Source organism: Bombyx mori, chromosome 9 (genome assembly GCF_030269925.1).
Source record: "Bombyx mori chromosome 9, ASM3026992v2".
In the NCBI taxonomy this organism is placed as follows: Eukaryota; Metazoa; Arthropoda; class Insecta; order Lepidoptera; family Bombycidae; genus Bombyx; species Bombyx mori.
The window spans coordinates 8,457,548-8,470,383 of NC_085115.1; the positions used below are offsets into that span (position 1 = coordinate 8,457,548).

At 35.8% G+C, this 12,836-nt stretch overlaps 1 protein-coding gene and 1 long non-coding RNA gene across 3 annotated transcripts; one reads left to right on the forward strand and one right to left on the reverse strand.

The window, feature by feature from the left end:
- Window positions 1–3,333: 3,333 nt before the first annotated feature.
- LOC134199367 (uncharacterized) lies at window positions 3,334–5,231 on the reverse strand. Of its 2 annotated transcripts, XR_009973828.1 has the most exons (3): window positions 5,105–5,231; window positions 4,232–4,609; window positions 3,334–3,535 (listed from the first exon to the last, which is right to left on the reverse strand). It is a non-coding gene; the product is annotated as an uncharacterized LOC134199367 (long non-coding RNA). The 2 variants fall into 2 exon arrangements; XR_009973829.1 differs by lacking the exon at window positions 4,232–4,609 and having other exon boundaries at window positions 5,105–5,223.
- LOC101736921 (uncharacterized) lies at window positions 4,860–12,250 on the forward strand. Its single transcript, XM_012688557.4, has 8 exons — window positions 4,860–5,544; window positions 5,963–6,231; window positions 6,485–6,671; window positions 7,287–7,386; window positions 8,012–8,116; window positions 9,985–10,140; window positions 11,837–11,938; window positions 12,054–12,250. The coding sequence occupies exons 1-7, from the start codon at window positions 5,279–5,281 to the stop codon at window positions 11,891–11,893; spliced, it is 1,140 nt and encodes a 379-aa protein (XP_012544011.2). The 5' UTR covers window positions 4,860–5,278; the 3' UTR covers window positions 11,894–11,938; window positions 12,054–12,250.
- Window positions 12,251–12,836: the final 586 nt, after the last annotated feature.

Here is a 12,836-nt window from a genome sequence, read left to right on the forward strand (position 1 = left end):
AAATTTAGAAAGCTAAACAACCTATTTAGCCTATTTAGTTTCTAAGCAGGTCTATTTAGCCTATTTAGTTTCAGGTTTTCAAACCTTATATTGCTAAATGAAAAACTTTGGCAAAATGAAATATCGTTCAACACGATTCATTTATTATAGAAATCTTGTAAATGTTCACCAAAAGGTAATTTCGCAGAAATATGTTCTAGCATTTTTTTTTTTTGGAGTTGTGTTTCGATTGAACATTTTAAGTAGGTTCATTACGAAGACAATTTCAATAAGAAGCGTTATTGAAGTACGGAATCCGAAAACAATACCTATTTAATCCTCACACACATCCTTCCAATTTACTAAACGCTTTAACACAATTTACTGGTGGTAGGACCTCTTGTGAGTCCGCGCGGGTAGGTAGCTCGTGTGTGGACGAGCTCACAGCCCACCTGGTGTTAAGTGGTTACTGGAGCCCATAGACATCTACAACGTAAATGCGCAACCCACCTTGAGATATAGGTTCTAAGGTCTCAGTATAGTTACAACGGCTACCCCACCCTTCAAACCGAAACGCATTACTGCTTCACGGCAGAAATAGGCAGGGCGGTGGTACCTACCCGTGCGGACTCACAAGAGGTCCTACCACCAGTGATTACGCAAATTATAATTTTGCGGGTTTGATTTTTATTACACGATGTTATTCCTTCACCGTGGAAGTCAATCGTGAACATTTGTTAAGTACGTATTTCATTCGAAAAATTGGTACCCACCTGCGGGATTCGAACACCGGTGCATCGCAACAACGAATGCACCGGACGTCTTTTATCCTTTAGGCCACGACGACTTCAAAATATTTTTGTATTCATTGTGTATTTCAAGTTGTAACCCAAATTAAAGGAAAAGCTTTTAGGAAAATCCCTTTTTTGCGTTTTTAGCTAAATAATATTTTATAACACATCAGCTTTTTAACATTTTCCTGTATATTTACGTATGAATTCTGTTTTGTTATTTTTTTTATGAACCGCAACCTTATTTTGGAGACATCTCGAAAACTGCCACAGTCGTGGTGTTCGCGTGTCTTTGTCTTCTAGGAAAACAGATTAGAATGTTTCAAATTCGTAGGTAAACAGTAATAATTACGTCTAATACGAACGGCGGTAACATAAAGCCAAGGTTTAACTGCAACCAGCTGTGTCCCGGGAGTTGTAAACGTTTAGTTTATCGTTCAAGTGTAACACAAAGACAATTTGTTTTAGTTGATATAACTTTGTATTAAGCGGATTGAGTGTAAATGATCGGTGAATTGAATTAAAACTTAGTAACCACATTGGAAAAGACATTTTGGATATATCTTTTAAAATGTGATACATACAATATCTGGTACAAAACGCGTCATGTCGTTGATTCGTGATTGTGATGTGATTGTGATTCGTGAAAGCCCATTATTAGTATATTTGATAGCTTTACATGGGAATGAATCTTATACCTTTAAACGAGCAATTCTTGTATATACGTATATAATCTGAATCTCGGAAACGGCTCCAACGATTTTCATAAAATTTAGTACACAGGGGATTTCAGGGGCGATAAATCGATCTAGTTACGATTTATTTTCAGAAAATGCTGTTTTATTCGTGTTTTCAATAATCAACTCTTCCCGACATCTATTGGCGAATAATAATACTAATTTTTCTTAATTGAGGGCAACTAACCGCTTTAAAGACACAACAAGATGGCGTTATCAAAAAAAAAAGAGCAAAGCTCGGTTATCATTTAGTACTTAATTATGAATTAAAGTCGATAACGAACGATCAAGAATGATTTGAGTTACTGCTGCTTACGCTTTTTATTCCTACATTTTGTCTGTTTAACTCACTAGTTTTTGTGTGATCTACGTACAGTCCGGTATGAGACCGTGCCGGTAGACGTTGAAGCTGTCGTGGCCTAAAGGTTAAGACAACCGATGCATTCGTATCAAGTGATGCAACTGTGGCGGTGTTAGAGTTCCGCAGGCAGGTAACAATTGTTCTAATGAAATACGTACATAAGAAATGTTCACGACTGACTTCCACGGTGAAGGAATAGCATTGTGTAATACAAATGAAACCCAAAAAATTATAATTAGCGTAATTACTGGTTGTAGGACGTTTTGTGAGTCTGCATAGGTAGGTGCCACCACCCTTTTTTTTCTGGGCCGGGGGCCGAACCTCCTACGAGCTCCCTATGCCTAGGAGGCACGTGGGTATGTGAGACTGGAGGATCCGCAGATGCTGAGAACGGACCGCGGGCCCAAGGATGGTATTTAGGGCCCTGCCCACTAAACAACTTCTCTGCAATCTCGCCCAAGCGTCCGATCCCCGCCAAGGTCAGAACGTAAGGGGGCTACCGTAGTCAACACTGCAACCAGACGCACGGCTTATGCCAAACACGCCCGACCGACAAAATCGTTGAGGCGAAACAAGGGCTCTAGAACGTCAGCCGTCTCGGTACGGCGGCTCATCGAGTGGTGCCACTAGTGTCCCGCGATATCCCGCTGGGTTGAAACTAGTCCTCCAAGTCGGGACGCGATATACCACCAACCGGTCGCTTTTATGATGTCACTACTGAGTGATGCCTTCGAATGTTTGTACCACGCCGCGTGGTCTCGAGTCCCTCAGGTTGCCTCTTGACCTTCCCCTAGGGGGAGGCTGCCTCCTATAGGTGCCGGAACGTATGCTTGAGATACCACCATTCTGCCTATTTCTGCCGTAAATTAGTAATGCGTTTCAGCTTGAAGGGTAAGGTAAGACTTTAGGACCCATAGCCCAAGGTGGGTGGCGGTATTTATGTTGTTGATGTCTATAGATTCCGGTAACCACTTTAAACCATGTGGGCCATGACCTTGTCCCTCCATCTACGCAATAAATGAAAAATAAAAAAAATTGTCACTCTCCAGTTAATTGCTACTGCGATGCAAAGATGCATTCCGATTTGAACATCGTTGCAGTAGCAGTTTGATCTGATGATTCCCATTCCTGGTGATCGTTACATGTCAGGTGGGACATGAGCCATTTCACCATGGACAATAAATACATAAATAAAGCACCCGTATTAAAACACGTACAAGGACGACTTTCAGTACTATAGATCGAAAGCCCCGGGGCAGTCAAGCAAAATACTAAGTAATACGGTAAATGGAGCTCGGAATTATTGCCCAGAAAATGTCGACGGCTCCTAATAAAAGAGGGACATTTCAGCAAATTTTTACTGGCAGTGACAAAATACTTCATTAAGTATTGTAGCCGGTGTAAAATCTACGAATTTTTTGGCCACGTTAGTCTTTGTCAGAGCCAATTCAATTTGAAAGACTCATTTACGGCTTTCATTATATTTAATTATCATTTTCAACGTTACATGTATAGAGCATTTCCGATTTTAAAATAACAGCACAATATTAATTATTTAACCAAGTGTTATTAACAGCGACCCTTCATAGGTAAACCCGTACAGTAAATTGGTCAAAAAATTTTCATGCAAAAAAAACGTTCGAAACGCTCGATTCACATAAGTAAAACTGTAAAAAAAAAAGTGAAACTGTAAAATGATTTTCACCGCAAATAAATTTATTTTAATCAATTTGATTATTGTAATGATCTATGAAAACAATTGTGTACGGTTCAAATGTTGATAATGATTAAAAGAGAAGGTGACATGGTTGAAATCATAACGCAAGTGCGTGATGATATTTTTAGTTTTATGTAAAATAGGAAAGTTGAATCTTTGTTACATTTTACCGAAAATTTCAATAGATTATTTTGAAACAAGTCAGGACAACTTCTACGAAGTAGGCAAACCGCAGACCCTCAAAGTTTTGTTCAAACATTAATAATTTCTTATGAACTCTACCGCGGTCTTCTATCGAGAATCATAAAGTAATTGAAATTAAATTATTGCTAACTGTTGTTTGCATAATGAATAGCCGGGGCCTCGTCAGAGATTTTAATGCGGATAATTTTATAAATTACTTAATTTAAAAGTAATTATGCTTAGTTTACTGTGTGCTTTTTTACATTACTCAGCTACGAGAATTTTTGAAGCGAGCCATATACTGGATTAGCGTCGTGGCTACGCTACACAGAAACCTCGGGAAAACGCATCGTACTCTATAGAATAAGTAGGATCCGAGGTTGTTGTCAACCACCGTGCCTTTGATATTCGATAACAACGGGTTGCAGCTGATGGTACTTAATTCTACGAATCACCATTTTACCTGGAGGCGTTAGCGGAGCGAAAGAGCTCTATCCTGTGATTGTGTTTGGTCTTCTCATTTCCGTGTCGGTTAAGCAATGCAAGAAAAACCTTAATGCGTTTGTCGAACTGGCAAGCGTATAGTCCGTGCGGGATTTTTACCTTCCGAATTTGAGGCAAATGGACCAATATTGCTTTGATACTAACGTTGAAAGCTGTTACTAACTCAGCGGTAGATTGTGTATCGTCAGCTTCCACTATGACTTTTAATTTATCGTTGTTGACTTAGGTTTTCGGGCGGCCACGAGGCTCAGTTTATCAGATCAAAGTATTCATGTTAGAAGTGTCCAAATTATTTCCAAATTACATTTTAAATGGCCAGTATTGTAAAACGGAAACTCTATAGACATAGACCTATTATTAATATCATTAATGCACAACTTAATTAAGCAATTTTGCAACCAAGCCAATTTCAACAATAATAAAAAGATTTTGAGAAAGATATTCTTCGAAAACTAAAGGCAATTTTATTTCCTAAATAATTTTAGCATGACATAGCTGTAGGCAATCTAAATGCACCAATTTGCCTATCATCGTAACGTCTCAAATTATAAAAGAAGTAATTTTATAATAAAAGACTTCCATGAATACTAGTCCTTTTACTATTAGCACATTAGTACAACTTTCTTTGGTGTTTAGACGTTTGAGTCAACACAAAATGTTTGAAAAGATAAAAAGTATTTATAATAAATCAAATTATGATATTTCTTCAGAATTTGTGAATCCTTTGGACTACCATAAAACTTTTTATTTTATATTGAAACAATTTAGAGTCGTAGATGTGGATTCCTCTAAAAATAAGTACGAATTTCAATCACAATAATTTTATACTCACTCTATGATATGTATGTATAAACACTAAGCTTTCCCTTTAAATGCCATGGTTTACGAATATGTCATCATGTAAGAAATAACATTTGTGTAAAAAAAATCAATAGAAATGGGTATAACAATGTTATAAACCAATTTTATTGTTACTTGAATTTTCCGATAATTGTAATTTTTAGTTATGGATTTTTACAGGTACTGCAATCAAAATATAATTCTTTTCACAATTGGAGCTATAGCAAACACATTGATGTTAATATCTTTATGCCATGGAATACACAAAATGGAAATACCACACATAACTGAAGCTGGAACCTATTGTATTGTGTTGAGTTATAAGTTATTGATCTTGTCATGTACTAAAATAAATGTTGTGCACTACGAAAATTTATTGAAGTCTATGAAAGAAGACTTCAAATATATATTCACAAATGGCAAGAAATATAGGTAAGACCTTATATTTATTAAGAACATTAAAGGAGCTAAAATTTTGGGAACCACGTTAAAATACCAATTATGTGTTTGTAAATATTAAAGTAGTAAGGGAGTTCATATAGAGTCCCTTCTTTATTTCGCCGTAAAGTCGTGTTTTATGTAATTAACACCACAGTTGGAACAATATAAATTTTATTGTTGTAGCGGCATAAATAATTCTAAGTAATTACATTATATTAGTTATCTAACACATTATAAATTATTATTGCGTTTTAATTAATTGGCCGTAAAAAGGTCCCGTCCACAGACTATATTCTTTTTCCCACATCTCGTGCGTTCCGGCTTACGCATCATAAAAATGTGCGTTCATAAACGCCACAGTAGTATTACTTACTTCTAACGCATAGTGATTTAAATTAGTATTTTACAGAGAACGATTCTTCGGTCTACAACTGGTAACATGGAAAATTTCCCTATTTTCGGTAATATTTACTTTTAGCATTCCTGTTGGCATGATTATATCTGCTTTCGGGTCACTGTTATACTACTTATTAACAAACGAATCAAGAAACGGCAACAAGAGACCTCTGTTATTCCCATTTTATATTCACGGCGTAGATTTTGGTGATACCCCAATTTATGAAATTGCTTTTACGTTTTCAAACATCTGTACTTTGGCATACGCTTATAATTATATTTGTAAGTACATCTTGGTTTACTGAAGGCACCTAATTTGATTTATTTAGATGCAGTAATAACTTTAAATGCTCATTTACATAGTGTGCAAAAATATTTCGTAAGATTAGTAAAAAAATAATCTTGTATACTTTTAACAAACTTTATACAACATAAAACATGTAAAGTACGGGCTTCTTGATAATAATTGCATGTGTTCCTTAAAAAAGATTTACTTTAAACATAACAGTTTCTATATTTTTATTTGTATATTTAGTTATGATACAAACACAAATAGTGTGGGTGAGGCAAATAACATCAAAGGCGGATATTATAATATGGAACCTTCAAGATCTTTTAAGAGATATTTATCCTCCTATAAATGAAACACAGAGGGCTTATTTTTTAAATCTGATTAAACATCGAATGAGGGATATAGTAAGACAGCATCAATCGATGTACAGGTAAAATTTATTTTCAGATAATCTTTTTACTACGCTAATTTTTATATTAATTTACTATCTTAATTATTATTGATTATTTCTTTTTGGTGTTAATTTGTAAACGAACTCAAGAACCATCTATTATTACGCTATTTTAGGAGCCCATGCAAATATAAGGTGGAAGTCTTAAACCGTAACCCATTTTTTTGCATTATGTAGGATATTGGTGTCAACCTGTGTAAACTCACAGTACGCTTTACCGCCGTCCATGCCAGTCGTAACCTTATTTGATATCTTGAAGTTTATAAAATAATGTATACGAGTATGGTTATGTAGAGAGCCATTAGCCGAATTAATATGAAATTTTGCACACACATAAAGGGCGACATGACCACTCCGAAAACAGTTACGTTAGTGACAGATAGGTGCAGATAGGTTATTTTTTGAATCATAGGTCGAATTGATATGAAATCTATTATCTGTTTGTATATATATGTTCCTTAAACTATCTTACATAGTGAGCTTTTTGGAGTCGTCTTATGGGTTATGAATTTTAATAAAAAATTGGATTTTGTTGCGGGCGATGCCGCGGTCGCAGTTATTAATATTATAAAACAGGTCATTTACATATTGCAGTCTAATGGAAGATTACTCACAAGTTTACAAAAAGTTGCTGCTTTTTGAGCAAAAATGCTGCGGTCCAGTAGTTTGTCTTACTGCATATTGTGCTACTGAGGTTTGTTCAATACCACAATTTTCATAGAGCGTATTAAAATTTAAAGTCGGATTATTTAAAAAAAAAACTCACCTAAGCTGTTTCTGTACCTGAATCAATTGGTCGCCTTCTACTAAAGAGGAGGTGCTTAAAGATCAGGAGTAAAGCCCAGGGGAATAGAATAAGGAGTCCCAAGGGTCGAAGTGTACGGTAATTGTTACGCCCAGACCCAACACTCAAGATAAAATCCTGCATCACGTAGGCGGGGGCTTTGATTCTAGTTCGAAAACAGTATCTTTAATCAATTTATTTAATCTTTATTGCAGGAAACAGTACAAATTGTTAACTTTATTTCATATTACCATTCCGTGGTAATTTAGAACTTTGTAGCAGATACGAAATTAAAGGAGTATTCTGTAAAATATAAATTTAATGTACATTAGATAACAATATATAACTAAACATTCCTTCGCGAAAAAATTTGGTTTTCGGGATCTGTGTGTAATTGTCCTCATCTGGTATATTTTTCTGGCATCGTCATAGCTCCATAGAAAGTCCAAGCTTAGAGCAATTGAATGTGAAAAATTTGTTCATATGTCTGATGGTTGAGGATCACAATTTAAAAGCACTTTTACTACCGTTTCAGAAACTGGCTGAAGGGGAACTAAACGTAGTTCTCATTTTACTCTGTGTCGGCACGATTGTAATGCATTACATCCCTAGTCATTTGTGCACGTTCTTAACAATAAAGGTAAAATCAGTTATATTAATACTGTTATTCAATCACAATATATTTAAGACCTACTTTAACAGTCGGATATAGACAATAAATGGTGGACTGTATTCGCTAGCAATACCTCATACAATAAACACCATTTATATTTAAACGTTATATCTTGGTTGGTTAACAAAATGATTGGTGCGGACGTTCGAACTTTACCGAGATATTCTAATGTTGATGTTCAATCCCGATCATCGATACTCGGCAGAAGCACCTCTTTTAGGATCCACGTACTGACACGTAGGATCCATGAACTGCAACGGCTTGTCTTCTAATATACGTTATATAAAAGATTATCTGTTTTTAATATTACAAAAAAATACAACTACTTCTAGTTTGTCAAGAGTTTTAGTACGGTCTTACTAGTAATAGGTTGAGGAAAAAGTCTTTTCGCATTATAGTGTGTATGAATTTGTAATAAAATCTCTTTGACTATACTATTTGTATCTGGCCAGTTTTGGTATCATTAAAAGTTTAAATTTTAAAGAAGATAATTCCAAATTCAAATTAGGAAAATGTGTGATTTTTAATTATTTTTCGTGCTGTCCAGATGAGTGAATCTAATGAAGAAATTCGATACATTTTAAAATTTTACTATAAAAAAGGTAAAAACGCAACGCAAGCCGCGAAAAAAATTTGCGATGTTTATGGACCTAGTGCAGTGTCTGTGAGAGTAGCACAAATTTGGTTTAAGCGTTTTCAATCTGGAAATTTTGATGTCATAGATGCACGTCGCTCTGGTCGCCCTATTACGGATAAAATGGATGCCATTTTGAAAAAGTGGAGCAAGATCGGCATATCAGTAGTTACGACGTAGCTGAAGATCTGGGAATTGACTACAAAACACTTTTGGCGCATTTGAAAAAACTGGGTACAGAAACAAACTCGATATTTGGATACCTCACTAGCTGACTGAAAGAAACCTAATGAGCCGTGTACTCATTTGTGATTCTTCATTACCACGTAATGAAACCGAGCCATTTTTGAAGAAGCTGATAACTGGTGATGAAAAGTGAATCACGTACGACAAGAACGTGCGAAAAAGGTCGTGGTCAAAGGCCGATCAGGCTTCACAGACTGTGGCAAAACCCGGGTTAACTCCGCAACAAGGTGATGCTACGTGTCTGGTGAGATTTGAAAGCCATTATTAATTATGAGCTGCTACCACCAAGCAGGACCATCGATTCTGAACTCTACTGCGAATAACTGATGAGATTAAAGCAAGAAGTTGGGAGAAAGCGGCCGGAATTAATCAACAGAAGGGTTGTGGTTTTTCATCATGATAACGCTAGACCTCACACATCTTTAGCCACTCAGCAAAAATTAAGAGAGCTTGGCTGGGAGATGTAATGCATCCGCCGTATAGTCCTGACCTTGCACCTTCAGATTTCCACCCGTTTCGGTTTCTTCAGAATTCTTTAGGCAGTGTCAGGTTAACATCCGAGAGGACTGCCAAAACCATTTGTCGCGGTATTTTGATCAGAATCCCCAAAATTTCTATAGCAATGGGATCGTGTTCCTACCTACAAGATGGCAAAATGTTATCGAACAAAATGGTACCTAGGTACATACTTTAGTTAAATGTAAATTAGCTATATTAAAAATGTTGTGAATTTTCTTAAGAACTGCGAAGATACTTTTTCCCTAACCTTATTATAAGTCAGAGTACCCTTCTTTTTTTTTCAATATAACTTTAAATATTACTCAATTGATTTAACATCACGCGGCTGTCACAATGTAATATCTATGGGCTCGCATAATCTCTTAGGTTGGGCTTGAGCTCATTAACCCGTCTAAGCAAGAAAAAATTAACAAAAATATATTATAGCGTTTTTCAGGTGCGTTCAATTTGCGACGCTTGTTGGGACACTCCATTCTGGAATGCGGATAAGGCTATCAGACCGTACATAGTTCTGATCATGCAAAGATCCCTAAGACCCCTACCTTTGAGAGCAGCAGGTTTCGAAGATATTTGTATTCAAACTTTTTCTAGGGTAAGATACTGGTTAGATTACAGGGTTAGATTACTGGTGGTAGGACCTCTTGAGAGTCCGCGCGGGTAGGTACCACCACCCTACTTATTTCTGCCGTGAAGCAGTAATGCGTTTCGGTTTGAAGGGTGGGGCAGCCGTTGTAACTATACTTGAGACTTTCGAACTTATATCTCAAGGTGGGTGGCGCATTTACGTTGTAGATGTCTATGGGCTCCAGTAACCACTTAACACCAGGTGGGCTGTGAGCTCGTCCACCCATCTAAGCAATAAAAAATATAAAAAATATATTTTTTTAACAAATTTTAAATGTTCACTAATATTTGCACTAGATCTAAATAAATGGCAATGTGAAATTGCAGGTGATGACATTTTCACACGTCCATCCTTCTTATTAGCATACAATATACCTTATATTAAAAGGGCTCGGCATTAGGACTATCATGCCGCTGCTAGAGTTCCCTCTCCTGGTCCTTTAAGTAATGCACGCTACCTTCACTTCCAGCTTGGAGCTCGACAAAGAAGACATTTCGATGCCTCTGCTAATCTCTTTCAGATATATTTAGTTGCTCCTGCTCCTATAACACGGTAGATACGTCCATGGGCGACGGTAACCACTCACCTTCAGGTGGGCCATGTGCTCGTCTGCCTACAAGGGCATTTTTCTGAATGAAACTTCCCGATAATGGATGTACAAGCATGTTATATATAAAAAAAGAAGTAGTAATTTTTTTGTTATTCCCATATATTGTGTGTTCATAGTGACTAATATAATTTTCTATATAATTTTACACAACAATCTCGTTATCATGTAGTAAAAGTACCTACTGTGTTATAAGAAACAGGGTTTGTGAATTTTTTTTTTTTTCGTGTTATAGTGGAAACGCAATATAAAATACCGTGTTATAGGAAGGTTACCTCTATTATTATTTTACGTCACAAAGAAAACTGATAAAACATTCGAATCATAATACCTTTCCTTTTTATTGCTTTCAATAAAAATATGCAATTATTACTTCAATAACTTTTCAAGAGTCATAGGTATGATTAGAAATTCTTAATGGGTGTAGCTCGTGTTGATTTCAAAAATAAAAACATTACATTATATACATTATTATCAATTCTGAATAGTTTTCATAATCGTCCATCTTTTTTACTGATAATTATGCGTCTCCATAGGCACTGCACACTGAGATCCTCGCCGGATCTTCTCAGCAGGTCGCGATTCCGATCCGGTAGTAGATTCATCCGTGAAGCAGCTACTCTTGGGTGGTTAGGTCTCCTTTGGAAGCGATCGGGCAGCTGTTAGCAAATCCCACCCCTCATGAGCCTTTGCTCGCCAACCTGTGCCGGTGAAACTAGAAAGGCCTCCGGAGCACCAGTAATCCCTCATTCATAAAAAAAAAAGATGAATAGCACCTACTGTAAATTATTATCTTCCATTTTGAAATCCATTGTTTTTATTCAAATGATTTATAAAATAATATTGTAAGTAAAATGCAAACGCAGTAAAATGTTTTTGTTTTGTCCAAATTTAATATGAATTGTTAATGATCGAACGTAAAGATTGCTTTTACCATAATTTTTAAACTAAGCAACCGGTTGGTTGACGTTTCACTTGTATTCATATTTATGATGTTTTTGCCGACCCATTGTTAATGTTATAACACATAAATAAAACTCAATAAAATTATTACAGAAAATGACGTCCGCTTATTCGTACTTTAATATGCTGAGGCAAGCTAATCGCAAATAAATTACTTAAGAGGAATTTTATGAAGATTAACAAAGAATAACTGTGGTGAGTAACTTTTTGGACAAAAGCAATTTTTCGAATTAAATATCAGAGCAGATTTTAAGGAAAAAATATATATTTCTTGAGTGTGATTGCTGTTAAACGACGAACTGATTTTCAGACTGCATTCCAGTCACGTCGGATTCACATCGAGCGCCGAATCAAACAGACGCATCGGTGTCGCGTCTTTAACAAATAAGTACTTATGTAATTTGTCGAATTTTTTTTTTTTAATTATGTCCTTATATGTATATGTACCTGAACTAGTGCAATCAAAATTCGCTTTTTACTTTGAAATAAATACAAAACTTAGTTCAATTGTTGTTTCAAATAACACCAAATTCCCATGAGAAAATAAATGACAACTACATGCAAATACATGCTGTTTAGAATAAATTTGTATAACTAAACTAGAGATACGTATTCAGAACGTAATATATTTACACAAGAAATAAACAATGTCATTATTAAACTGTAATAAATAGGGAAGAGTCGCTGCGCAATATCGAATACAACACGTAAATTATCACGCTCGAATGAACAGTGAAAATAGACATGGAAGAAAGAAGCGGGCTTTATCCAATAATAATTCTCACTTGAATCGGTCTATTTGCTCGCCGTCTCACGATCTGATATTGAATATGGATAAAGTGAATTATATTCAGAGTGGCGCCTACCGTCGACTCGCAGAGTTTCAGATAAGAGGATTACTTACAAGTTATAATTGGTTCGGGCTATTCGAATGAATAAAGACAAAAACTCAATATCTTTGTGCAGCTCTTAAGTACTTACTTAGATAAAACCAGTGATCTTTTTCTTGCTTGATCCTCACTTATATTACCAACTCATTAATTAATTGCATTATATCGTTTTCTTTGTTTTACTTTTCTTAATACAATTACGT

Bases quoted from the DNA above. Each gene is read 5' to 3' on its own strand.
- LOC101736921 (XM_012688557.4), top strand. From the start codon at position 5,279: ATGGATTTTTACAGGTACTGCAATCAAAATATAATTCTTTTCACAATT. The intron at 6,672-7,286 runs GTAAAATTTATT...TACATATTGCAG, and splicing joins CAGCATCAATCGATGTACAG to TCTAATGGAAGATTACTCAC. The intron at 8,117-9,984 runs GTAAAATCAGTT...AGCGTTTTTCAG, and splicing joins GCACGTTCTTAACAATAAAG to GTGCGTTCAATTTGCGACGC.